At 38.4% G+C, this 27,886-nt stretch overlaps 2 protein-coding genes across 4 annotated transcripts; one reads left to right on the forward strand and one right to left on the reverse strand.

The window, feature by feature from the left end:
- The first annotated feature begins 12,508 nt into the window (after nucleotides 1–12,508).
- Nucleotides 12,509–20,514, forward strand: caprin1a (cell cycle associated protein 1a). 2 transcript variants are annotated; one of them, XM_015000776.2, is made up of 17 exons: nucleotides 12,509–12,778; nucleotides 14,520–14,654; nucleotides 15,023–15,085; nucleotides 15,181–15,267; nucleotides 15,531–15,772; nucleotides 16,548–16,630; nucleotides 16,844–17,002; nucleotides 17,086–17,138; nucleotides 17,256–17,339; nucleotides 17,673–17,831; nucleotides 18,154–18,262; nucleotides 18,345–18,406; nucleotides 18,673–18,804; nucleotides 19,107–19,266; nucleotides 19,427–19,615; nucleotides 19,707–19,816; nucleotides 19,906–20,514. In XM_015000776.2, exons 2-17 carry the CDS (start codon nucleotides 14,520–14,522, stop codon nucleotides 19,990–19,992), a joined length of 1,914 nt encoding a protein of 637 aa, XP_014856262.2. In that variant the 5' UTR covers nucleotides 12,509–12,778; the 3' UTR covers nucleotides 19,993–20,514. The 2 variants fall into 2 exon arrangements, with proteins under 2 accessions (XP_014856262.2, XP_087860393.1); XM_088004267.1 differs by lacking the exon at nucleotides 18,673–18,804 and having other exon boundaries at nucleotides 12,514–12,778.
- Nucleotides 20,515–20,751: 237 nt separating this feature from the next.
- On the reverse strand, nucleotides 20,752–27,671 carry nucb2a (nucleobindin 2a). 2 transcript variants are annotated; one of them, XR_015762509.1, is made up of 14 exons: nucleotides 27,555–27,671; nucleotides 27,045–27,185; nucleotides 26,656–26,763; nucleotides 26,345–26,477; nucleotides 26,085–26,188; nucleotides 24,979–25,164; nucleotides 24,714–24,804; nucleotides 24,526–24,584; nucleotides 24,358–24,450; nucleotides 23,414–23,503; nucleotides 23,134–23,304; nucleotides 22,686–22,746; nucleotides 22,260–22,596; nucleotides 20,752–21,489 (listed from the first exon to the last, which is right to left on the reverse strand). XR_015762509.1 is itself a non-coding variant. In XM_015000780.2 (13 exons), the coding sequence occupies exons 1-13, from the start codon at nucleotides 27,621–27,623 to the stop codon at nucleotides 22,367–22,369; spliced, it is 1,536 nt and encodes a 511-aa protein (XP_014856266.2). In that variant the 5' UTR covers nucleotides 27,624–27,671; the 3' UTR covers nucleotides 20,752–22,366. The 2 variants fall into 2 exon arrangements, 1 of the variants encoding a protein (XP_014856266.2); XM_015000780.2 differs by having other exon boundaries at nucleotides 20,752–22,596.
- Nucleotides 27,672–27,886: the final 215 nt, after the last annotated feature.

The raw sequence follows: 27,886 nt of genomic DNA on the forward strand, positions 1-27,886 counted from the left end.
TTCAGCTGCATCACGTTCTGTAGCCTATCCCACCTAAGTTAAAGCAGGTTGGACAGAAAAAAAGACACGAGTTATTTAAAATTCTTCACTTTGGCTGGTTCCGACTTCATTTGGCACAGAAAAGCAGGCTTCAGCTGTGCAAGGACTCATGTTTGTGACTTTAAAACTTCAGGGCTGCCGAGAACAAGGGCTCCCTGAACAAAATGTCCTTTTCATTTCACGCTTTACATCGCTCGGCTCCTCTGCCTCTGATTCAATTTCAGCTAATCGTTCAATTAAAATCACATGTATGAGACAGAAAATGGCCTTTTCAAAAGCCTGAACACAAAGGCAATTATTGCTTTTACTTACTTTCCTGGAAATAAGAAGTAGATTGTGTTGCATCTAATGTGGAGGGTGTTTTTTTTTTAAGAAAGCTGATTTGCACTCAGTAATCGGTGTAAATTATGCATCAACTAAACTTATGTGAAAGTTTTTTTTTTGTTTGTTTTTTTTTCGTTTGAGGGAGCTTGTGCCAAAACAGTAACGGTGAACAACAGGAAATAGTATTTGGCATGTTGACTTGAAACAAAATTTTCCAAGGGCTCAAAATGGACAGCTTTTACATTTAAATCACCCTTCCCTACTGGAATGATAGTGAGGAGAACATATTAGGGTACATTTAGAAGTTAAAGTAGCTGACTCACATCTGTCATTGGAAAAAAATGTAACTTTATGCCTTGTTCCATAATTTGAAGTCAGTCTTTCTAATATAAAGGAGCAAAAATATGAAGTACACCAGAACGTAGAAGATGAATGTAAGAGTTTATGTTTCTAAACATCACTACAATGTCTCTATCATCCTAGAGAAAAGAACAGGGGGTGGGGGGAGGGCATCTGAGCTTTGTTTCTCACGTATTTGCATAATGCACTGTGATGGGTAAATGCTTGTCTCAATCCTCGGCTCTTTTGTATCTGCAGATTACAAAAGGGCCTGTTTCCAGCACTGTGCAGGCTACCAAGAAGAGACTATCAAAGGGAAGAAACGGGCTTTCAAGTCTGGACCCTTCGATTGTGTTACAGATTGGTTCCAGGTGAGGCAGCTTTGGGAAGTTCAGCCGGAGGAAAATTGCCCCTCAACAGAGAGTCAGGGAGGCTTCACGGTTGGCATGGCGCTCCGGAATTCCACTACAGCTCACGTTTGGTGGGATTTCTGAAAGATGGATGCTGGGCCTCAAAAATCTTGTTGTGGTTGATTGCAGTTACATTAAAAGCTAAGCTCAGAGAAAAAAAAAAAGAGAGAGAGAGGATTCAGAGTGTCTGGCTGTTTAAAAAAGAAAGAGCTTGCAGAATAGCTGGATAGGCCTGAAGATAATAATTGGAGCATAATGTTCAAAACATCCCTTTGATTCACTCACAAGATAAGCCCTGGATTTATGTTTCAAAACAGACATTTTCCAGTTCCACTCTGGTGTTAACGTGATTTCTAAAATGAGTGGCTCATGTTCTTCTTTTTTCGCACATGCTATTATGGCAGGAAGCTATCTCAAGGATTCCTGGCAGAGAAATGTAGCTTTTCAGCAAACAAAGCCTCAAGAGTATATTGTGGCACAAAACCATTATTTGATACCCCTGAAACATTGCTTTGATTACGTGCCTTTCTAAAAACCAAGCTAGCTTGTGACTTACATTGAGACATATCTTTACAGATTTGACAGGCAGTCTGCTTTGCTTAACCCCGTTTTATGGTACATAATAATCTAATGTAAGGAGATCAGTCACATGGCTCAAACTAGACTTGACAGAGTCTTAAAAAACTTGCAGCTCATCAGGTATATTATTGATTTATACCTTTACACAATTAAGGTATAATTGTGTAATTTGCCTTTTATTTTGCCAAATAAAAGGCAAAATTTTGTTTTGCCTTTTATTTGGCAAAACAAAATTTTGCCAAATAAAAGGTTTTTAATAACTAACATTACCACTTTCCAGTTAAAGTAAATTTTCACATCCACAGAAATGCCAGTGATAAATAAAATTGATGATTATTCTTATAATTAAGTTGTAGAAAACATAATATATACATATATGTGTGTGTGTGTGTGTGTGTGTGGGGGTGTGTGTGTGTGTGTGTGCGTGTGCGTGTGTGTGCGTGTGCACGCATGTGTGTGTATATGCATGTGCGTGTGTGTGTGTGTGTGTGTGTGTGTGTGTGTGTGTGTGTGCGCAATGTGCAAAGGATCATTTAATGTACTATACAAATAACCAAAATAATTAAATTAATACAATTCAAATTCATGTTTTATAACAGTAGCATAACATCATCCTAAGTAATGTTGAAAAATCACACTTTAATTTTAACTGTATTGATCAAACAAGCTAAACAATGTCTCATCCACTTCTAATAATTATTCATTCTTATTGTGTTTTATTTTTGCACAACCACAAGTACCACAGTTATTAGTATACAACACAACTGTTGTAAAATAAATGAAAGGAATTACTAATTGTTTCTTTAATTTGATCATTTCCATATCAAATGGTTTTAAGTAATGTTATCCTTGCTGCTTTTTTATTAGTTATCCATGCCACCCTGTGAAGATGGGATGGTCTCACTAAGCCATGATTTTCTCTTCGCCATCCTTCAAAATGCAAAAGAAAACACATTTTTCAAGTAAGCCATATTTGAGTTGATCAGGCAACATGTGAATGACTGAAACCTGCTCATCACTACAGGCTTTGGGCCTGATGGGGATCCAGTATTATTTTGTCATCATGGCCAGGGAGGAAAAAGAAATATGTCCTTTGGTTTTTTTCCACATCTTTACGAGGTGTACCCTCAAACCTGACTGTAAAGTTGGGTTTTGTGCTTAATTTGGAACTAAAACAAATAGGAGCAAAAAGTAACTTACAAAAAACAATGTTACTCACTCTTCATAGAAACATCTCTTGATATTTACTGCTGGAGGTTTTACAAATTTCCATGATTTCAGCCGACAAACCCTTTGCTCTAACGTTGTTCAGATATAATACTAAAAGCTATCCTCACATTTGTCAGATGATTTTTATTTATTTTTTTGTTACTTTGGCAACATCAATCAAATATTTCAATGGCAACATTTGCTTTTCCACCAGCGATCATCACTTCTTCTTTTGATTTGTCAGCATCCAGTCCCAACCGGCTTGAACTGTGGTCCATCTGCACAGCTAATCAGATCTTAAACACGTCAGGAGAAACTCTAAGCAGGCCTGGAAGGGTTTCACGCGTACACACAGAAAGTAATTCCGAATGTCAGCCGCACACATGCTGTCAGATCTGATCTGAACCAGGCTACTTGTGGGAAAGACAATTAGGCAGAGAAGGCCAAAGCATTATGCATTACTCACCTGTCTTCCCAAATAAACCTAGAAGCACAAACATCTGCTCATGCTTTCAAATTGGGCAAAAATGTCAGTCAGTTTTCTGTCTTTGGACTTTTAAGGCATAGTGTTTAAGCTGTTTACAAGCACCAGGTAAAAAAAAAAAATGGCTGCAGCTTCTTTCTTTGTCCCAGTTTGCTCATTCAAATATTTGGCTGATTATTTTCTTAAATGTGGCTGTTTATTGGCGGCACTACACATGCATGTGAATAGTTGTTGTAGGTCTCTCACTGGAAAAAAATAAAAAATAAAAAAAAATAAAGTTGGTCCTATGGGCGTCCATATCAGCTACAAACACTGATCAGAGGCCACACAGAACAAACAAGCTGTTATTCCACTGTTGTTTGAAAGGATTGAGGAGAGATTGGTCTTGTAATGAAAAGAAAATAGAAGTGATGTTCCCATGACGGATATGGTAAACTAAATTGAGAGAGGCTGCTCTGTCGGCTCGCAGTTCGCACCTCTGGTCCCTCGGCTGCCCTCAGCCTCCCTCCCCTCCTCACATGCACCCTTCGTCCTCCCAACACTGACTCACCCTTTCCAAATATCCTCATCCAGCCTGGGGGCCCATGTGTTCATGTCCTGTTGGGGATTTGTTGATTTCTCTAATCATTGCTCCAGCTCTGCCTCTGTCTTTGTTTATTTTGAACAACAAGCAGTGAGCACAAGCGCTTAAGATTGTTGGGTTGTTGTTTTTTTTAACCAGAAAGAAGTCCCTGCCCTTGATTGCGTCTTAAAGATCACAATTACTTTGTCTTTCATACTTTAGCCCTCCAGCAAATGGTAGCAGCTTTGCGTTATTTGCACTTAAATGGCATATTTTTCTTTGCATAGTTTCTATTCTCAGACTAAACAATTCCTTTTTTTTTTCTATAACATTATATTTCTTTCCTCGGTGTTCTGTCTTGGTGCATTTTGTAAGAGATGCACAGGATGGAGGAAACTCCTGATGAGAATGAGAACCATGAGGAGGCGGAGGTGGAGGAAGTGCTGTATTTATGCTTTTCATGGTCTTCTCTCTGCACTGACAGGGAGGAAACAAACCCTGCTGGCTATCTTCTTAGCTGGGGCCTTATTTCACTGACAGGAGAGTCTGCATTCTCTGAGCTCTTCTCTGTTCCTCTTGTGACTGTTACAGAGTGTTTAAAACCAGAACCAGCTCTGTTCCTATCCCCAGGGAACCACACAAGTACCCCCTGACCTCCAAAGATGTTTATTGATGTGAACTGAAAGAATATAAAAAAAAAAAAGTTTTAGTTTTCTTCTTTTTTTTCCATTATTATTATTTTGCCAAAGTTAAGGAAGAACTTTTTTTCCCCAAAAAGAAAGGAAGGGAACGCTAATGTCTTTTCGTTTATATAAAGTGGTCATATAAACTACAATAAAGAATGTTTCTAAATAAACATGCATAGAGTACTATAAGAATAACTGAAGGTCTTCATTTTTTAACATCTTACATCAATTTTGATGGACACAGACTAACAGGAGGAATCAAGAAATAACTGTTTCTAAAGTTGTTGATGTTTATGTTGGATGACTACTTGTACTCATTCTACCAAATTAAATATATCAAATACTAAGATGTGCACTGCTTCTTTCAACAAGCTATCAAATTGCTATTAATGCATCCAGATGTAAATAACATCTGTTATGCCAACATGAATCATGTGTCAGCATAGCAGGAATTCCTTAGTTTTATTACCATCTTTAAAAAGAAATTTATAATTTGCAAATATTAAAATATCAGTCTCCACACACAAAAGGTTGTCTATTAATGTGCAATAAGAGAACTAAGCCCACAATAGTGCCCTGAGGGACCCCATTTGACAAGCATTGTGGCTTGGACTTGCAATTTTCAAGTTTAACAGCCTAGGGAAATTGACATAAATCAAAACAAACTAAACAAATGCCATATTGAGCCAAGGTCAATAAAGAAAGGATACACACATTCAAAAACCCAACAGATTGCATCCAAATATTATAAATGTGGAAATACTAGAAGTGATCTGTTTGCATATGAATTCCACATTTTGCCAAGCTGCTTGTTACTGCAAGTGAACAAGTGCGACACAAAAACTCATTGAGATCAAAATTAAAGCAAAAAAAAGAGAAAGAAAATAAGATGTTTTTTTTATTTTAAAAAAAATCAGTTCACACCTTTTATGAGCATAAAGATTGTTAATTTTGTAAATTTGCTAATTATTTTTATTTTGTTATCTTTTCTGTTTATACTCATAGGCTTCTTTGGACAATGTCTCAGTTTCAGCAATACAAAAAGCAGAGTTTGGACATTTTTAACACGAGAGTTAAAGCAAACTGAAAAGTCCCTTGTTACATTGCACCTGAGATCTAGACGTGGTCTTGCACTTTAAGTTATTTTGTGAATATGACAGATGATTTTTGAAGGAAAATTTTTAAAGTCTTTGTAGTTGATTTATCTGCCCATACTTGAAATTAATTTAATGACTGAAGAGTGGAAAGTGGCCACACTCAACTTTTTTTGTGGCCTGCTTTTCTCTACCTAATGTTGCAGAATACACCTTCACAATGTATGCATGGTCACACCAGCACAAATAACACTTGATCTGCTGCTTTAACTACATAATGACATGTTGCTCCTCAGATGTCAGTCAGATGCTGTCTCGGTCTCTCTGCCTACTCCCCTTTCCAGGACATGTTTGTAGGGCTCAAAAACATTTCATATATGTCATATCCTGTGGAATTCAAGCAGTTGTTTTATTTTTACTTTCAGTAACGCAACTATCTTCATACAGAGGGTCTGACGCAGAAGGAGCTAAATGTCTCTTGAAGCCTTCGAGCAAAACACAATTCAAACCCCCGTGCAATTTTACGAAAAGCACATGTTTGCTTTAGTTTTTTCAGCTAATTTCACCCTTTAAAGTAATCGACACAACCAACATTGTAAACTGGTGCCATAAACATTTCATGTATTTTTGCTGGTTTCGTTCAGATTTAATTTGGTACCTATTATATCTGCTTCAGCTGGATGCAAACTTCATTCCTGAATATTTAAAATGTGTAAAAAAAACAACAACAAAAAACAGTAGCATTAGCTGGCATGAATAGCCACAATGGATTGTGATTATTCATTTATATCATGATATATTGTTGAAATAAAGTTAGTTTTCCAGTGCATACATTGTGTCAAAATGTGCCCAGATGACATATTTGGTGGTTCCAGATGGATATCTCTGTGTTGAAACATCTGTAGCACTGCTTGTGTTCACTTTTTGGAACATATTTGTCTTATCAGATATTAATCTACTAATTCTTCACTCATAACATTGTTTTAACGTTATTCAGGCAAAAACAATTTTTTTTTATTCCTCTTGTGAATTTACCCTGACACAGTAACTAACTTGATACTTTGACGCTTGTGGAGTAATATCACATGTCCTGGGTTTCCGTGGAGACCAACATTACACATTGTTCTTACTCCACTTTGGTAAGTCATTTTGGGCAAGAACCAGAAAAATAGGATTTGTGTTTCAACAACAATACCACTAAGGTTAAAAACATATCCATGAACTTGTCAAGTGTGTGCCGTTTCCTCTATCACACACTGAAATATCAATACCCGTTAGCAAAAATAAAGACATGCAGTAAAGATGTGGATGATTGGACCCGGTCCTTCATGCTTTCCTCGTTTCTTGGTGAAACGAGGAAACTTTCACCAAGAAAAGGAAAGTTTCTTGGTGAAAGAAACTTTCACTCAGTCTCAAAGAGTGAGACTGGCACGCATTCTCACTCGTTGCGTGCCGGTGGGTGTTTGCATGAGATACATTTGGAAGTTGGTTACCCTGCATAAACCCATGTATTCTGACAGACACCCGATGGACAATGTCAAAAGTCTGCCTTCCCCTCAGAGCTCTTCAGGCTCAATCTAGAGCCTGACCCGAGATCATCAGCAGAGCACCTGCCACGTCAGCGGCTCAACAACACCACAACGCCCACTTGGTCGGCGGCTCCAGACGTCACAGACGCAGAGCAACAACGGGCTGCACACAACATGAGATGGGTGGGAATAACAAATACATAAGTTCATGTTATTCTCATCACTTGAAATAGCAATCAAAGCTGATTTAATTAAGTCATTCTGTGTAATTATGGTCTGCAGGGAAGCACTGACAGGGTCCAGATACTTTTTCGTTTTGGACAGGGCATTCTGGGATACTGGGCAGTCATGACAGAGACTTCTGTGGAGGATCCAAACCAGAAGTGGGGCGCCTGTGTGTGTCCTGATGTGCTTTGAGCACTTATCGGAAACCTTCATGCATATATGAGTAAGGCGTACTCACTTAAAATAGTCATGTCTTTGTCATTGTCCAGGTCTGCGCTTGTTTGTTTAAGCTCTGGGTTGGCACATGAAGCTTGCATATTATATTTCTATTTAGAAAATCAGACTACTTTCAAGTTTGTTTTTGGGGCCTTTTCGGCACGAGTTCTGCTCATGCCAATTCCCTTTCATGCTTTACAAATGCTGAAAAGATGCAGAGATCGGTTTCTTTGAAGATCTAACTTTCATTTGGATAATATCAGGGTGAAGGATTTTATTAAATTTACAAAACTGGTTTAAAAACAACCAAATTTTGCAAAACATTCAACAACATCAGACAATTTGTGTGGTCATTCACAGGTGGCATCTGACACCATCTTCACGGTCGGGCTGAATCCAAATGTGTTTCCAGTTTCCCCTCACTTCGATGAAACGTGACCTTTTGTTTTGTTTGTTTTTCAGAAATATTTCACCCTAAATTCCAAGTCCAGGATTCTTTTCTAACTTTTAGATAAACAGACCTACACTGTGGTTCGTGGTCACAGAGTTTAGGTTTAGATGTTTATCTCAGTATCAACAAAGAGTAAACAACATACACCAAAGTGGACTGAGGGGTTGAGTTTTTGCAGAAAAAAAAAACAAAAAAAAAAAAACAACAAATCTGTGTCTGTCAGATTACCTCATCTTTTTTTCTAGTAGTAAAGAACAGTGAAATCTGGTACAACTATTGTTTCTACTTGTCTATTTACTTATGCGTGTCAGTATGTTCTAAATGTCCCTTTGCTCTCTCGAACAAGTAAAAAAAAAAAACGAAACAGAATGCAAAGTGTGAAATACATCATTAAAGTTTAGCATTCGCTTGTAGGTGTCAACTCGGTCCAAGAAAAAAAAGAAAAATTCCTTCGCCGCCCCTGTTTAGAGTGTTAATCAGGGACTTTCTGAGTATCTCTGCTGATTAAGCATCTGGAACTGTGGAGCTACGCAAACTTTGTCTGTGACTGACAGATGTTATTCCAAAGTTAGTTTCTGAGAGAATCCTCAGCTGGTGTTTTAACCCGGAGCTTGCTCCCAAAGACACCCTCTGGGCCAGACTCTGTAGGACGCAAATGTCAGGTCTGCTTGGGTTGTATGGCGGTGGATAAGATCGGCTTTTGTCACTGAGCACTCCGACCCCATGTGATCGATTTCCTAGCACTTCACATGCGATACGAACTAGAGACTGAAATTATATAGTTCTTCTCCTTTTACACCGTGGTTCTTTTATTGTTTAGCAACAGCAATTAGTAAATAATTAAAGGAGAAGTATTGCAATTTCAGTAAAATATGGGTCTGGACATTTAATGGAGGGCTTCAAATACTTTCTTAAATAAGAACCTGGTTTTGATAGATCAGGCACTTTTTCAGAAGGGATGAGGTGACTGCAATTTAGGTAGTTATAAAAACCTACTAAGATTAGTTTGCAGCTAAATTTAGAGGTGCAAATTAACGCAGTCTTGTAAAAAACTTTTTTTGTTGTTTATTAATCTTAGTTTTTGATTACTTCCTTTTATCTGGAGTATTATTAAGACACAGAGGTCCATTTCTCTTAGTCACTCTCCAAAACAGGAAACATCAGAGAACATGCACTTCTTGCGGCAGGTGTGTGTTGATCTTCATTAAAATAACACAGCAATTTTTCACACAACTTTAAAGATGTGTATGTAAAACATAGAATGGGGTGAAATTAAAGAACTGAATATTTATGTGCAGGTTGGAGAAATTAAGTGTTACGTTTTCAAGTTCCATGCAGTGATTGCGTCATGCTGATCATTTCTCCCATAAAGCTGACAAATCATTATAAATGATCAAGCTTACCTTTAAACTATTATTAGTTTTTATCAACATTAATTTAACCTTTTGGATTATACCAAACATGCAAACTTTTCTCAAATTTTGCATTTGTTAAGCTGAAGGATGCCCCCTTTTTTTATTGTTTCAATTTACACAACAGCTGCAAAAATTGCAAGTTGATTTTTTTTTTAGATATGAAATAAAATAAATTAAATAACTCATGTGTGACTTTCGAATGCAAAATGAGGCCTGAATGGAAACCTGAGCGTGCAAAGAAGAGGAAACCTGGAACACGTGTGGCTGCACACAGAGACACTTTTTGCATTTCACAGAAAAACTGGAAACAAACAGACTTTTGTGAATATCTAACATCAGTAAATATCTTTGCACTTGTCTTAGATTAGTACTAAACGTCCAGCATATGGTCGCTTGCTGTACACTAACATAAATTTACATTTATAATGTGCATATTTCTGTTTATTTATTTGAAGGGATATCACATGCAGAAAAGGACATATACACAAATGCACAGTTCCTTATGTTGGAAAACTGGAATGTTTGCAGGACAAAGGAGCACCTTCATCTATGTCACCTGATGAGCACTTGAATGAGTCTCATGTTTTTAGATGTGTGCATTAATGCGTTCCACATTAAACAGGTCAGGGCACGTTTGGTTCTGGGAGAAAATTAATGATTCTTTGACGGAAACTTTTGATGCTTTTTAAAAATGTTAAAATTTCCATGCATTTAAAGATCTATATTTTTTGCATGCAAATCACCTTTTCATTTTCGAAGTATGCCCAATAACCAAAGTAAAGGACAGTGGAAAGTTGATATATGTATTTACATCTGAATGATGACGGTCATTGCCAAAAGGATTTTTCTGCTCCAGCCTTTTGAGTTACTGCTGTAAGCTTTAAAAAGACAACATTCTAAGCCACGACATCTCATAAAAGAAGATTTGCGAAAATATTCAGTGTTTTCCTCTGTGGCTTTGCCATATGCATCCACTGGCCTTTGGTGCAACGTTTACCTCTGAACCACACTCGAAGTTCAAGCCCAAGTTAATCACTGTTGCATGATGGAGAATACAAATTCTCCTGCTTCAGTGACGATAATAGTTGCAATTAAGTGAAGATGCTTGCTGTCTGTCTCTAACACATGTGGGTCATGAATTATTCATGCTGCCCAACTAAGAGAAGAAAAGCTGAGTGGAAAAACAAAAATCTGTTGTTTTCTTTTAAACCTCTTTAAAAACCATCTGAAAAAGGGAGTGTGGAAAAAAGACCCGTAGGAGCCAGAAGAACTGCAGATAAATCCATGCGCTTGCCTGGATTGCACTACAAGTGGTGTGGGGCCAAAGTGTTTGTGGGGCTCCGGTGGTTTTTCAGCCAATAAATCCTCTACACAGATTTAATCCAGTCAGATGTGGAGCAGGAGAGGCGCAGTGAAGGATGTACGGCCATTACTCAGCAGCCCACATCAGACACAGAAGCCAAGGATCCGTTTGTCCTTACCTCGATGGTTTTAGAAAGACTTAGACAGGACAGGGAGAGAAGGGAGAAAATCATGCTGTGAGAATATTTGGTTGAAATCTCTAAGGTAGTCATTCCATAATGGGCTGTTATTTTTGGAAGTGTTTAAATTTTTGGAAACCTAATTTGTCTCCTACAACTCAAAGGCTGACCTGAACAGATCTCTAAGCTTCTTTATTACTCAACATTTCATAGTAATTTGAACAAAGAAACATTATTTTAATTAGGTTTGGATTTAATTGTAAGGTCATTGATCACATATTTTAAAATAACTTAAGATAACTCATCTGCTATTCAGACCCATGTTTGAGCATTTTTAGTAAGGCCTCTTTCTTTTCGCCAGTATGTATTTTACTACTCCCTCACAACAGAGAGAAAAAAAAACTAAAACAAATAAAGAACATTGCAAAAGTTGTTTGCAGGATCTTGTTCAAGATTTTCATCAAATTTGAAGTTCAAAACCCCCAGTTATCCAAGACACATGCGCCCTCTTCTGTCCAACCTTTGTAATTGCCACAGTGTGTGGTTCTTGATATTACCTTCATTCATCAGTTCACAGTATTTTTGTTTTGTTTTTTCAATGGTGGTCAAATTTCAGCTGATGTACTCTCTTATATATACCCACACGCACACACAGTTAACGACACTCATTCTCTGCAACACCATACTTCTGTTTTCTTTTTTTTGTTAGCTCAGCGATTTTATTATCCTTTCATTATGTGTCACACCATATGTTTTTGCCATTATTTTAATATTGAATAAAATTAAAATTATAATAATAAATTCAGCTGATGTTCTTCTAAGTTAAGTAATTCGGATTTAGGACCAGAACACAGTTTGTTCTTTCTGTCTTTAGTTGGTGTGTTTCTTTATGAATGACAACATACATGTTAACCCACTGCCTCCATAGGTATCTAACATTTGAATCAAAACAACGAGCATGCATGTCTTTCAAATTTAAGGTAGACTTTTACAAACATGCCAGAGCTCCTGAATAAATCTAAAAGCAGGTTCTCTAAAATGAAACATAAAGCACACTTATTAAATAAATCAACAGTGCAAAAGCAGGCTTGTCCATGTGTAAATATGCGTAGAAATATAAAACAGCTGAAGCAGTAAACATATGTTACTTAGAAACCTTGAATACTTTTATTTGATCGATCAGGGATGCATTTGCCACGGTATCTGATCAGAATTTTTAACATCGCAATGATCAAGGTGTGCAAATACATTTACGCTGTTGAATTTTGGACATAGTTTTAAAATACCTCAGATAGAAGACAGGTTTTAAAGATTAAGTTAATGTCATGTTATTAGATTTTTTTTTTAAATCTGAACTCTCAATATAGATTTTCATTTTGTTTCTCTTCCAAATTTCTTTTAATCAAAAAATTTAAGCAGACTTCAAATATACATTAACAGAGGAATTTATCTTCACTCTAGAAGCAATTCTACGTATTATCTCTAGGGGGCAGTAGGGTATTTTTGTCTTGTGTCGTTCCTCATCAGAGGAAGATAACGTTAGCACAGGGGTCCTTGTTAGCTTAGGAGCTAGCTAGCGTCAGCCGGTTTGAGCCTGAGCATCCTTCTAGAAAAGCTCCACTTAAAGTAAAAAAAAAAAAAAAAAAAAAAAAAAAAGACACGGACTGTACTGATCGTTTCGCTGTTAACGTAAACCCCGGCAAAGAAAATCTCTTTGAAGACAAAGAGAATAAAGGTATGGAATGGTTGCTATTTACACCAAATAGCTATTTCATCTGAATTTCGGGAAATAAGTCTTTTGTCATGTTTTACTCGAGACGGCTGCAAAAAAAATCCGAGTGGATCGCTGCGTCCCGACAGGGTCTTTGTTTTCATGGGTAAAACTTAACGTCATGGGGCAACAATTTTCTTCACAAGAACCACTCAAACACTTTATAATTCGCGTAAAAGGCAGTTTTAAATGACATTAGCTGGGCGTCGGGCTTTGCCAGCATATCGTTAAGGAACATGCTAGTATAGGCTAACAATGGGACCATGGTCGAAGCTAGGTTAAACTGAATTGGACGACGTTGTCTCAGAACCAGAAAGTCCGCATTTTCAAATTAAAACTGTGGACGTAGAATTTGTAACGTCATAATAAGACGCTGCTTGTATCTGTCTGTAAAATGTTTACAAGTTAAGTTGAAGAACGCAACTTTAAAACGCAGGCCTTCATTTTAATTTTGTTCAGTTGCTCGGGTTTTGTTTCTATTTGCATGTGCTCTCATAGAACCAGATTTAAAGGGGGGGAAATCTCGTTAGCATTCAAAGAATAACGGCTTCAACTGCTGCTTTCCTCGCGTAGGAGAGATGGGTTTAGGTCGAGGTAAAATGTTCTTATTTTGAGACTAGATATGTAAAAGCCCCCCAGTATTCCAGATTATCTTTAGACATTAATAATTGCTATAAAAGTTAAATTAAGATCATCTGTTTGGAAAATTACTCAGTAATACTCCTCGAGTGTCAGTCGGCCCTGCAGCAGGTTGAGCTAACATCTGTCTGCAGTGTCTTCGACGATAAAATAAAATACATAACCGCTGTATTGTATGTGTGTAGCTTTCTGTAAGGGTGAAATGTGGTTCGTATCTGTAGACTGTATGTCCTCAGGAAATGGTTCATATCAAAACATAAAATACAGTTTCAATTATACCGAGAGAATTTATGTAGGTTAAAATAAATCAGTTACAACATTTAAAAGCCACACTCTGAGGTAACTTACGTCCGTCTTTGAAATTAATATAAAAATATGATCCCACATTTTTCTAAACCTAGACCTTTCTTAGCCTAATTAAGCATGTCCTCATGAAACAAATTAGTTTATTTCTGCATTATAGGTGCTTGAATTTATTAAATAACAAACTATCTGGTTGATTTATATTGTGTATCTTCAAAGACTGTTTAGCAATCGTACCCAGACATTTCATTAGCATGATAGAAAATGCAGTGACATATGTTAACATTATTATTTAATATCTTCTAAACAGCAACCGGTAATAAAACTGTCAGTCGGGGAGAGTTGATAATTCTGACGTCTAGATTTGTAAAATAAATAAATAAATGTTAAAAATAATAAAATAAAAACCTCTGGCGTTATTCTGGAAACATGGAGCCACATGGAAATCGTTTCAGACAACAGTGGCTGCATTAGGAAAAATTCAAATGCTATTTAACTTCCAACCAAAAAAAACATGTTTTCTAAAAGTACTTTAGTCTTCTTGAAGATGTATGCAATATTTGGTACAGTGACATCATAACACTGACTAATTCACTTTAACACAATTGTTCACATTCATTAAATGGCCGATCAATGTTTTGAGAACTATAAGTCCTAAGTCATTCGTGTTATGGAGACATTAAAAGCCATAAATCACACAGCAATAGAGACATTAAATAACACCTGCCCCATTTTTCTTTTTCGGTTAAATCTTTTCCTTAAGATGCCTTCAGCAGCGGCTGGCAACAATGCTGTCCAGTGTGCCATTCCAGACTTGGGAAATGGAAGTCATTCTGAGACCATGAAGCAGTTTCTTGGTGTTATCGACAAAAAGGTCCGGAATATGGAAAAGAAAAAGGTACATGGGCAAAAATGTTTACATCGAGGTTTTTGAATCTTTCTCTGTTTTGGCACTGATTTTTGTCTCTGTGTGTGTGTTTGTGTGTGTGTGTGTGTGTGTGTGTGTGTGTTTTTCACTAGATGTCACCAGTTACTGCTTGAGATCATTAAGTGGATGAATATTTTTATGATTAAATTTCAGAAAGAATGTTGTTATCTAAAGATGTTTTTATGGCAAGAAAAAAATGCTATTTTATAAAGCTAAAAAAAAACAACAATGAAATGTTTTTAAATGAACAAGAAGACCAGTTCTTCTATTTACACTTTTGAATCTATGCTTTGGATTTTATTTTGACATTTTTGTTTTTATTTTTTTTTTTTTTTCAGTCCAAACTGGATGACTATCAGGCCAGAAAGAATAAGGGAGAAAGACTGAATCAGGATCAGCTGGTGAGATGGGAAACTGGTAGCTACTTCATATGCAGCATTGTATTAATGCAAGCAATGTAACTATTTGTAATTTTCTTTACTGGATGTTTCCAAAGGAAGCCTTGTCGAAGTATCAAGAGATCATCAATAACCTTGATTTTGCTCGAGAACTGCAGAAGAGCTTCCTGGCTTTGGGCCAAGAGGTTAGTCAGACCTTTTCCGGAACGTTTGTGACCAAACCCCAATAATTGTTTATTTTAAAGGAGTTTGATGGTATCAGACGTCTCCATTAAGAAGCTGTTTCGTAAAACTACTAACTTATTAAACCGTGAAGAGAGAAAAGATTGTCTGCTGTTGGCTTAAACTTTCTGCGTGATGGCTCCTGTACCAGCCACAGTGGGAATTTTCTCCTTTTACAATTTTCGTGTAACATAAAATGCACCAAAACGTCTCTGTGTACGTCTAGGTCCAGAAGGCAGTGAAAAAGTCCGCACGGCGAGAGCAGCTTCAACGGGAGGAAATGGAACAACGGCGGTTGAAGACGTTGTTGGAGCTCCAGTATTTGTTGGACCAGCTAGGGGAGGACGGCGTTCGACAGGACCTTAAAAGACCAGATTCCTCTGGCTCCCCTCTGCTCACAGATGCTGACCTTGCATCTTTTGATGAGTTTTATAAACTGGTGGGTCCTGACAGGGACTGCGATATCAGGTATGTGGATGTGGGTAAATAATTTTCTTCATTAGGTCGTGCAAGTGTGTCTCAGAAACCAGAATAGTATTGGAGAGTTAACTTATTTCTGCTTCTGAAGAAGAAAAATGAAAACGAGAGTATGCAGATTCATTAGACACTAATTGATATATTTTGAAGGCTTTTCTGGTAATTTTGATGATTGACTTTAAGTTAATAGAAATCCAATCTGTTCATGCTGCCCTTTATCTCGTCTGTGCTGTTAGGAGTTTACATCAGGACAGTTTGTAGGCCAGTCAAACAGTGATTGTATAGTTTTTTAACGCAGGTATTGATATTACTGGCAGGTACCAAGTTCTTCCTAAAACTCTTCTATTCTCTTTGCTTCTCAAGACTTTCTTGTTCATCTTTTTTTGCTACTTTTCTCTCCACTCGACTTTGGATCAATATGCTTGGTTTGATTCCCGATGATTGGCATAAAATCCCATTTTGTTGTAAGAAATTAGGTTTTTTTATTGGTCAGTAATGTTTGTATTTTCCAAGAAGCCGAGTTTGGGGATTTCATTAGATGCAATCATTAAAATGAACGGAAATAAACAATTCAAATATGTCACTGTGTGTATAATGTATCTTTAAAATGCGACCTTCAGCTGACATGATGAAATACTTGCATTTTTGAAGATACTCTAATTCTTGGAGGTGCCTCTATATGCAGATATTTTTCTTATTTGTGTTTTCATACTTTTGAAATTAAATGTCAAATATCCTTCACTTCACCCTGAATCGTTATTTCCAGATTGACTGACCAATATGAAGAGGCCTCACAGCACTTGTGGTCTCTCCTTGAGGGTCGAGACAAGTCTGTGGCAGGAACCACATGTAAGTAGGTTTTTAAGTTATTGTACATTTACAGCACAAACATTCAGCCACTCGTTCCACTGGCTTTATTACTCAAAGCAGTAACCTGGTTTAGTGTTGAGAACTCAGTGAAAAATCATTTTGTCAGTCAGGCCGTGTTTGACATTTACGTCACTTCGCAATGAAAAAAAGAACTTTTATTACTAAAATCAATCCCTCTCGTCTTTGTTCCAGACAAGTCACTGAGGGAGACTCTGGACAAACTACTGGTCAGTGGTTACTTTGACAGAGCAGAATCTAAACAGAACGGGACTTGTGAGACAGAAGAGAAGCCAGAAGAGCAGGCTGTTGTGGATGAAACGGCGGTTACTGGGGAGCAGCCACCTGAACCTGGTAAAAACTTACTCTTTTGCGTATTAAATTATTAGTGTGTATTTACTTGGGTGTAGTCACGCTTCAAATTTGTTCCTTTCCAGAAGGACCAAATAATGAAAACTACACAGAGCCTGTCCAAGTGGAAACCACAGAGGTTGTCAGGCTTTTTTATGCAGTGCATTAAAAGCTGTGGCTCATCGGTTATTAATGTGTATACATATATATATACTTTTATTATGCGCTTAAATTAAATAGCCGTCCTTTGTCTCAGTTTTTTAACAGACAGTTTGTTCCAGAAACTACATACAGTAACACTGACAAAGACCAAGTGGAGGAGTGGACTGTGGAGGCTCAGGTATCCTCACTGCACCCATCAGTGGCACCAAATATCTGTATTGTCAAACGTACTGAGATGGTTGAACTTATGTCACGTCCCATTATTGATATATAGGCTTTAGTCTTCTAGGAATGAACTCAATAAGGTTTAAGATTGAGTTTGTAGGACTATTTCAACTTTTCTTCTAAGACCTCATTTGTGAGGAACCGTGTTCCCCACATATCCTCGAGCATGAATGTGTTTTTAACATGTAGCATTAGCTGAGACTATGGATCCAAGCCCCGGCAAGCATACCCACACACGATACTTGGCAACATGGTGTACTTGACTGTATTCTGTTTCTGCTGATAGATGAATTCCCTGCAGCACCACCCACCTGCACAGCTGGCTTCTGAGCCCACCATGGCTGTGAACCAAGCTGCTCCCTCTCCTGCCACTGACCCTGTGGTCAGAAAGCAGGTGGTGCAAGATCTCATGGCCCAAATGCAAGGGACTTACAACTTCATGCAGGTTAGAACAGTCTCGCATAGCCTTCTGCAGATGTCAGGACTCCGCTAGGTGTGAATAGTGTTGCGAAATACTAATTTTAATGCAGTACCTTGAAGTATTTCTGCTTCCGGTGTCAGCAAGTTTATAAACAGATCATTATTTCAAAATTTTACCAGCTGTGAAACTGGGTAAATTGAACAGTAGAATCAGGGGTAAAGAGGGAAAAATGTTATTTCTGGCAGAATTGGCTCCAGATTCCAACCTTATTTAAAATTACGATGGCGTTGACATAAGTCGTATTGTTGTAGCTCCAAGTCTGATTAAAGCGTGTTTGCATTGACAGGACTCCATGTTGGAGTTTGACGGCCAGGCCCTGGACCCAGCCATCGTGTCTGCTCAGCCAATGAAAGCTCTGCAGACGGTCGACCTGCAGCAGATGGGTGGCCCTTCAAGTGAGTGATCCTATAGCTGTAATAAGACAGTGGATTATGAATATTTTTTAAGAATGTACCCGTTTTATTTTCTCTTTCGTAGTCCACTCGGAACCCAGGCTCCCTCAGACAAGTACTGTATCTGCACCACAGGAATCCTCCCAAGTAAGTGCAGGAAAAGCACAGCTGAAGGTTAAACACTTAGTTCTTTTTAGTTGCCTGAAAGCATCAGTCAGTAAGTATAGAGATCTATTTTAGGGATCACGAAGATGGTATTTCTTCTCAGCTGTGTTGTACAGAGTCATTCGAATATTATGTGGAAATAGCTGGAAGCTTTTAGTGTAATGATCGCAGCTCCCATCGCATCCGCTGACCTTTTTCATATTCCTTGTTTCCTTGCCTTTCAAATTTCCTCCTCCCTGCCTTCCCAGACCTCTATGTCTCTGTCATCTGAACAGTCTTCTGCCCCATGTTCCTTGTCTACCGCCTTCCCACCTGTCTCCAAACATATCCACTCCGGAGGCATCAATGTGAACGCAGCACCTTTCCAGTCAGTGCAAGCGGTATGCTTTGGGTTCATTTTAGCAGCCTAGCAGCAAAATACGTTTGGACTTCAATATATTCTACTGAAAACGTCGGATCGTGTCCAATTTAAGGTTTAGTCAGGGCCAGTGAAGAACATTTCAGGCCAGTAAACAAGTTTCACTTCCTAAAACAAAACCAAATGCTTAATTATCGTGTGCCATCCTGACGGGGGGTGGGGGTAAAACTGTTTTAACCCTTTCTGGATTCACAGATCTTCAGCGAGAATTATGCCGGGCTTTTGAAAGCGAACAGATTTGAGATTTTTAATTTATCATTTCAGGTTTTTAATATGAATGCACCCGTACCGCCACCCACTGACGGCCAAGCAGACGCACTGAAGCAATCCAGCCAATTTCCTGGTGGCTATGGCCAGGGCTTTCCCAGCCAGTCAGAGAACACTGTAGAGCAGCCAGAAATGCCACAGGAAAGATTACAGTCAGGTGAGAGAGCACACGGCACATTAAAGAGCCTTTTACTGCAGCAGTCGTAAGGCGGAGAAGGTAGCTTTGCTGTTTTAAAGTATGTAAGCTACCCTGCTTTAGTGACCCACCTATTAGTGCATCACAGACTTCTGAGATGTTCTCAACTCTCTTTTATCAGTTGTTGGTGGATTCCAGCCTCCAGATCAGGTCATGCCATCAACAGGAAGTCACGATGATCCCTCTGCGGGGTCAGGGTTCGGGCCGTCCAGCCAGTCGTTCTACAGCAGCAGAGGTGCGCCCAGGGGTGGACCCAGAAACACCCGTGGCATTATGAATGGATACCGGGGCTCCTCAAATGGATTTAGAGGTACCACCGTCAAACTGCGTCACAGCTGGAACAAATAGTGGTTTTAATTGCAGCACTCGTTGCCTCTGATCACATTGACTTCTGTAATCAGGTGGTTATGAAGGATACCGTGCTCCGTTTTCAAACGCTCCTTCCAGCAGCGGTTATGGCCAAACCCAGTTTAACGCATCTCGGGACTATTCCAACAGCAGCTACCAGCGTGTAAGACATGACTTCACTTCCAAACCTAATCGGTGTTTTTCTGTCACGTGAGCTGGCTAACCTCTGTTTACCTGCGTTCGTCCTTCCAGGAGGGATATCAGCAAGGTTACAAGCGGGGAACTGCCCAAGGATCAAGAGGCCTGTCCCGGGCCAATGCTCAAGCAATGCGATCCTAAATGATCAAAAGAACCATCCTGTTGCGCCACGTTAAAACATTCAGGATTTTTGAATGCGTTTGCCCAAGCTCACTTTTCTAACATTTAAGTTCCGATGGTTAATTTTATTTCAGGTTTTTTTTTTTTTAACTCCCGCCCTACTTATTAATCAGCCTGCTGACATTTAGATCCTCTAAATGTTCTAACTCAACATGCTCAAGTTCACCACATGTAGGATTCTCAGAGAGTCTGTGTCATGTAAAACTACAAATAGATGTTCCTGTAAACTTGAAAGAGTTCATTAATTTATTTTTTTTACAAAGTAAATGCAAAAAATTACCCTGCCACTGTCGATCTGAGTTCATGGGAATGGTTTTCTTGTACCTTACTGTCGACGCTTCTCCCTTTTGATCCAATAATTTTCATAAGCATTTTTTTTTTCCCCCCTTTTCTTTCTTTAACCCACTGTTCTGTTGCGCCGTAACCCATTTGTACACTGATGTTATTGGTTAAGACTGTTTCAATAAAGCTGTATCCTATAAACCTGTGCTTAGTATTTTTAACTCCATAGTTTATGTTGCCCTGAACTATCGAAGGACGGATAAATACATCACTGGATGAAAAAAAGACAACAGGAGAGGGGATAAATTCTGGAAATAAAAATATTTTCTATTTTCCTTATCATACTTTGTCTAGACCTTAAGAATACTTACGTTGTGTCTGTTCCTTTCCACAGCAATAAGTCACCATATTATGCAATAAGAGTCACTATCAAGCAAGTATGATAAAAGGTAAACAGTTTTATTATCTTGAGCTGAATCTGTAGTATTGCCAAATGACTTGTATGGAGCAACAGGCATTCAGAAACCCGACCTGTATATTCTGTGCAGTATTCGAAAGAACATGACAAAAAAAAAAAAGAGCAAGGATGGAGTATGTAGTAACAAATCTGTCTTTATCTCAATAAGATGTGTCATTGCTAAATTAAACATTCTCCAATAAAAAAAAAAGCAGCAAATGGGAAAAACCAAGGGAAAACGGCAGAATGGATATCGCACCAACTTAGCCAAAAAAGCAGCCTTTAATTTAAAAAAATGTGTTTATATGTAGTTTTAAACCAAATAAAATTCCACTTCCAGACAAAACTAATTCCTTCTGTTTGCAACATCACTGAAATTAACACATAATTACGGTAAACAACCTGTACACCTAAACTTCTTAAAATCTTCCTTAAATTAACAATTGTTCACTTTTACAAACATGGTACGTACACATGTAAGTATAACCAGCTGTATTCAAAATAGTCACTGTTCTTATTCTATGCGACTAATAAATTTCTAATACAAAATCCTTCCAGGAGCATGCAGTAACTGTTTCCCTCCATGATGCTCGAGGGCACTTTGGCCTGGAAAGTCTTCCATGCTTTCAACACACCTGAACTGAGTTAGTGGATAATTGAAAGGCCTCTAGGTCGTCGAATGAGGTGGCCTGATCGAAGCAGCGTCGCAGGTGGTGCACCTGATCAAGTAACAAAAACATGCTTAGCAATAAATCAAATGGAGATTTTGCAAGATTTTAAAGTTGTAATGAAATCTAGCCCCTTCTTTTTAAAAAAAAATTATCTCACTCTTAAATTTATTTTGTAGCACACTTAACTGAACAAAAAAATTACAAAAAAAAAAAAAAATCAGGCAGCAGCTGCAGGGTGACTTGAAGATGACTGGCATTATGTGGCATTGCTTAGGGCAGTAGGTTTTAGGTAAACTTTTAACGACAACCTTCCCTTCACAGCAATATAGATTTTTTAGATGGATCCGTCACAAGTCAGATCGATGCATCAAAATGTGCTTTTGAAATGAGTATGTTCAGATTCCAGCACTTTCTCTTGTTTTTCTTGAATTTTCCTGGTCCCACTTACCTGTAGAAAATCTTAAAAATGTTTCTTTTACCTAAAGAAGTTGGGAGGGTAGCCTATGCAAGAACAGAGAGAAGCTAAGAAGAATTTTTACATCTTAAAGCTCTTTAAAACCGTTACTGCACAAATCCAAGAAACTCTTCATGCCAAAGCCACAGAAGAGACTTAAACACTGCTCTATGTGGATGGTAAATATTCTTCTTATTTCTTTGCACTTCTCTAAAATAATTATCAATACAGGTCAGTGGTGGGTCATTTTCAGTTCTGTTCATATAATCTGAAGATTGCTGCTATAAAACGTGTATTGAGGATAACAGGTCTGATATGTGCCAATCTTCATTTTGTATTTAAAAACCTAAAATGCTGGTTGTACCTGTTAAAGTGGTCTTAGGATTGAGGGACATCGCTCCTCTCTAAGTACGAGTTTAAGTACAGCGAAAGTCCGGTGTTGATTTTTTTTTTTTGTTTTGTTTTGTTTTGTTATGCCAGGTTATGCTGGTCTTGTGCAACATTCTGCTGGTTTGGCAGTCCGTCGTGATGACCCTGGGGTTGTCCTTGCTGAGGTAAGTCTTGATTGTGTTGCTCCTGGTGCTCTTGTGGCGTATCCTGATGGTGCTGGGGTATCTCTTGATGTCCTGGCGGGTGGGCTTCTTGATCAGGATGCAGCTGGTTGTCAGCTGCGTGGACCTCAGGGTCGGCGTTTCCTTCGACTGCGACGTAAAAAACAGTTTTATATTCGCTGCCGAGGCAGGACATTTCAACAACAACAACAACAACAAAATGTGCAGTCAACACTTACCGTGAACCTCTGGAGGAGGCTCGACTTTCTCTGACTTCAGTCGTTCCATATGTTCAACAGCCTGGAAAGAGTTTTGATTAGACTTTCTAATATTGGTAACAGTAATGTTAAAAACACATGAAGATATGATGATAAAAATTGGTATAGGGAAGATTATTTACATTGTTCAAACTTTTCCCGTAATGATTGTACTCCAGAAATACGAGATTTTGAATGCTCTTCTGAACAAAACATAGCTAATCATGAGGGAGGTTTTTACTTTTTCATTAGATTCAATAATGATTCCGTTTGTAACCTTAAAGTATGTTAGCAAGCAAATAAAAGGCTGGTAGCAATTGCCAACTATGACAAATCCCACCATCCTCCTTGCAACTAATTTTTTTTCAACAACATGAAACATGGAACCCAGGTGTAGGTGATTCTTTCAGACTCTGTTTCCACTCCTTACCTGCTGGAGTTCAACTTTCTGTGCATTCAGCTGCTCCTGCTGTCGCTCCAGCTCCTCTCTCTGTTTTTGGAGATCAACGGTCCTCTGATTGAGGTCCTGTTCTTGCTGAGCCAGATGCTCCTCGAACTCTCTCATCTCCTCATCTGTGTAGGCCTGATTCTGCTCCAGAGTCTGACCAAGAACACAGTAGGAAATCATTTCAACAGGTATGCATGTATGTTTATGCTAATCGTTTTAGCATAAACGCTTAATATTGCTACGGCCTCGTGCCGTTTCTTACCTCCCAGCTATCTGGTTCCAGGAATTCCTTTTTCTTTGTAGCAACCAGAAACTCATCTAAAGACACCAACCTGTCTTTGTTGGAATCCACCTAGACCAGAAAGTTTTAGAGTGAGCATTTCAGATCAGACTCGTCTCAAACGACAAGCTCATGGCATTGGGCTGAACGTCAACACGCAGACATCAAAAAAGAGGTAGACATAATTAACTCATCATGCCCATTAATATAAGCAACCCAAACTTTATCACAGGGCTCCATAATGTTATGCTGCCACTTTATTAGGTACAGCCATTCAATTGGTTGTTGCCACAAACGGTGAATCAGCCAATCACAGGGCAGCAACTCAGAGAAAAGAGACGTGTTTGGTCTTAAAGCAGACGGGATACAACAGCAGAGGAACACACCAGGTGCCTCTTCCAACACCACCAGAAACGACACTATACCTCGCAAAGACTTGCTAAAACATTAGATAATAGCTTAAAGAAATGTTGAGTCTGGTGAGTCAGCTTCAACCTAACTTTTATATAGTAGACAGGTTTCTGTCCTAGCCCTGTCTAATGGACGTAGGGCATTGTTACTTAGCAAACTTTGGTAAGTAACAACATTTGCCAAGTAACAAATGATATGTGGTTTGTACCAACCGCATATCATGAAACATGAAAGCTGACCACATCCCTTTGTGACCCCAGTGTACACTCATGTGCTGATGTTTTTTTTTCTCAGCAGGATGATGCACCATGTCATCATGTAAAACTTTTTAATTTTAAATGACAATTATTTTTACTTTTTTTTTTTTTTTTTTAATAGCTTGCAGAATCTATGCCACAAAGAATTGAAGCCGTTTGGAAAGAAAGAGGGTCCAACCCAGTATGAGTGTAGAAAAAAAGAAAAAAAAAACTTTTAAAATAAATTTTGAATGATGAAGGTTGTAACCCTCAGTTTACCTCGTTCATAACATGCTCTCTCATCCGCAGCCTCTCCTCTTCCATCTCCACCATATCATCCTCTTCATTGGTGGGGTCATAGATTTTTTCCAGCTGAAATGATACAGCAAAACAGATTGTATTAAATCAGTCGCTGAAATGGAGCATTTTTAGACGCTGTGGCTTTACCTCCTTGGTGAACAATGCTTCAAGCTCTTGTTCATCGAAGAAACCATCTCCATTAGTATCTGCATTTAAAGGGAATAAAATGAATGAAAGAAATGTATGCAAATTCTTATATTTGATTTATAAAAAATGGCATTAAATGAAAGGCTGATAATCCTATTTTACGAAGCGACTGCTGGTGAAAGGTTTACCATGCAGGTTGAAAAAGGTCTTTGGATCAAAGTCCTCTGGGTCTAATCCATCAGCTTCCTCCCAAACCTCTTTTAGTTGATTTTGGCTGCCCTACGTCATGACATTAATACATTTCTCAGTTTATTAAAAACCATGTTGCAGACAGAAAAATAACGAATCAACTGTGTGAACACCACATTTTAATTGTAAAGCTTAAATCTTAAAACTAGAATACTGCAACGTGCTACCAGCTTTTTATACGCTTCTCTGCTCAATGCCACTCACTGGGTGGTTGACTTTAGGGTGATCCGCATGCTTCTTCTTCATCTCCTCGTAGTGCTCCTCCTCTTTCTTTCTCTGCTCCTCATCCAGAGTTTTCAGGTGCTCCCGCCTGTCGTGCTCCTTCAACATCTCATACCTCTTGAACTCCTCGTGCCTCTCTTTGTCGAAGTTTTCCAGATCATTTGTTGCCTGTAAGCAGGTGAAAACATTTAAAGAGGTTAAAAATGTAACTTTTTAAATGCAGCATAGGCTCCCTGAGCAGTTAATGACAGTGATATATAATGTGTGGTTTAGCAGTCTAGTCTACAAAGATTACTTGTATTCCTATTTTGCATTTCTTGTTGAGATTTCCTGAACAATTTATGATATTTCAGCCATGCCATCTTTGTTTGGATGTTGACTTCTGAAAATAAACCTTGAAAATGAGATATATCTGATTGCAAAACAACATGTATCATTAAAAGCAGAATGCTTTTGTGCAACAACTTACTCTGAAGATATCTACTCTAAGGCGGATCTTTAGATAAGGTAAGGGTGAGTTATGTGACACAGGCAGTAATGCAAATTGAAACAAGCAGTAGGCATGCACAGATAAGCGAGTTGTTTTTCACAGTTTCAGTAATTTGACTCAAGGGTGACAACGAAAGTGTGTGTGAGGCTGTTCAATTCTGACTCTGAAGAAGATGATTTTAGTGGTTTTAGTGCACAAAAGGAAGATGAAGATAGCAATATATGACTTTTTCTGGTAGGCTATTGTATTTTTTCAATGTTTTTAGGAAGCTGTATTACAGGCACTGTTTGGAAAAATCATTTACTTTATGTATTTGTGTACCTTACCTTTATGCATTTCATTCAAAGGTAAAATAAATAAATAAAAATCTTTCCATGTAAATGGCTCATGTTACCAACTGGACACCTGCTGCAGCTGACAGACTAGTGCAGGCTATATAAGTAATTTTTTTTTTTGAAACGCTGGAAGTTCATAATGTTAGTGGATGTATTTAGTCATTTTATTTTGCTTTCCAGGTCAACTCTATAATTTGGAAATTATGGTACTGTATGATTTATGTTCTATACACGTGACAAAATATTATAGAGGCAGATTTTACCGATTTAATGAGCCGATCCAGATCCTCAACTTCAAAGGTGTGTGGGTTCATGTGGTTCAGGTGCTCAAACTGCTTTAGGAGAGCCTGGTGGTCCACAGCTATGTCTGTTCAAAAGGTAAATGTCTCAATATTTAAAATCAAGACAAAATATAAACACTTTTCCCAACAATAGGAATAAATATTTTAAGGGTGTAGCGTGTAGCGTACAATTTAAAAAGTAAAAGCATAAAAGTGATATACAGTTTTGCTGAACCTCCTACCATTTCCTCCTTCCAGATCATGCTTGGCTTTAATCAGAGTCCGCAGTCGGTTTACTTCCTGCCTTTTCAATTCGTCTAGTTTTGTTCTGACATGATGGCTGACAAAGTCCAGTTCTTGAGCCAGCTTGCCTTGCTAAAAACAATCAAGGAAAACAAGGAGGGGCAGATGTTTCTCTGAGGAGGCATGTCTTAACACATTACAGATAATTTTGCTTCTAAATATGAGATTAACAAAGCGGTTAGGTGGTGTTACATAGGATTTTCAAAGCATTATAACAGTGTTACAGCCAAGCAAGAGATACACAGCCTACCTTAATGTCCTCCATGTCTGTATTGTGCAGCTTTTCTCTGAAATGCTGATCTTTCTCAAGAAAATCAATTACTTCCCTGAGATAGCGGTCATAGTGGAGTCCAGTGTCCTGTAAAATGTAACAAAGTTGTCGGTTAAACCTCTAACCAAACCAATACCGATTATATACACTGCACAGGGGCCATTACTTTTAATATGTGTAATATGAGACATCATTTTGTGTCATAAAGTAACAGATTCTTTTTAAAAACTGGGTGAACTAACTACTGTTAACTGTGTTTTGCTTACAAGAAAAGAGGGGTCTGACATGGCTTCAACATAATTACACATTAATTAACGTCTATGTTTTCACGGTGGTGCTGGTTGTGTATGAGTCATGTGAATTTTTACCACACTGGCTGGTGGCTCATCAGGCTTCTTCTCTGTCTCTTTTACTTTTGTCTTGTCGATGCCGATGGGAACAGCCTGCAGGTACTGAAGCTGCACCAGCAGCAGAACCCAGCCGGTGAGAAGAGCCCGGCTCCAGCACATCTGAGCATAAACATAAACACACACATTAAAACACTAGCCTGAATTAATTCACAGATTTAATCTTTGCACTACATAATTCAAATTAAAATCCGCCTGTTCCCGTGTATACATTTGAGTAAATATGTTTCGAAGCTTGCCTTTACATTGGTGGCTAATTATAAACTAAAGGAAGCTGTTGGTGGTAGCTTTAGCTACCCCTGTCAAATTTGGGATAAAAACCCCCCCCCAAAAAACAAATCAGGAACTAGTTTAACGTTGCCTTGATGGTCCGAGCCTCACAGTTTACAGTAATAAACGTGTCAAAGAGGTTTCAGAGTAATGTTATCGGATTAACTAACAAGGACCACTGTCATGTCATTAAATACTCACTTTAATGTGAACCCTGTCCCCCATCTGCTCTGCTGCCCTGTCGTTACTCCCTCTCAGCTGGACCTGCATCCGCAGCTAACTGGCTAGGCAGCATGGTAGGTTGTGCGGCAGATGGCGTTACCTGATTGGCTACTTTTGTGAAAATGAACAGCAGGTTGCGTTGCATGGAATAGTACGTGGCGACATGACGGCAGAACAGGTGGGCGTTCCGTCTTCTTTATCAAGTGAGGGGGGGTGGTCAGGAAGCAAAATTAACTTTTTATGTGTTACTATTGTTTGATATAAAATGATGGTGCTTCTAATTCCAATAATTATGTTCAGTAACGTTTTAT

This window comes from Poecilia mexicana, unplaced genomic scaffold, assembly GCF_051168715.1.
Source record: "Poecilia mexicana isolate PSO_F unplaced genomic scaffold, ASM5116871v1 scaffold_3, whole genome shotgun sequence".
Taxonomy (NCBI): Eukaryota; Metazoa; Chordata; class Actinopteri; order Cyprinodontiformes; family Poeciliidae; genus Poecilia; species Poecilia mexicana.

Bases quoted from the DNA above. Each gene is read 5' to 3' on its own strand.
- caprin1a (XM_015000776.2), top strand. From the start codon at position 14,520: ATGCCTTCAGCAGCGGCTGGCAACAATGCTGTCCAGTGTGCCATTCCA. The intron at 17,139-17,255 runs GTTGTCAGGCTT...CCTTTGTCTCAG, and splicing joins TCCAAGTGGAAACCACAGAG to TTTTTTAACAGACAGTTTGT. The intron at 18,407-18,672 runs GTAAGTGCAGGA...CTGCCTTCCCAG, and splicing joins CACCACAGGAATCCTCCCAA to ACCTCTATGTCTCTGTCATC.
- nucb2a (XM_015000780.2), bottom strand. From the start codon at position 27,623: ATGCAGGTCCAGCTGAGAGGGAGTAACGACAGGGCAGCAGAGCAGATG. The intron at 24,451-24,525 runs GTAAAGCCACAG...GTATCATTTCAG, and splicing joins AAGCATTGTTCACCAAGGAG to CTGGAAAAAATCTATGACCC. The intron at 23,504-24,357 runs GTAAACTGAGGG...TTTCTGGTCTAG, and splicing joins GAGAGCATGTTATGAACGAG to GTGGATTCCAACAAAGACAG.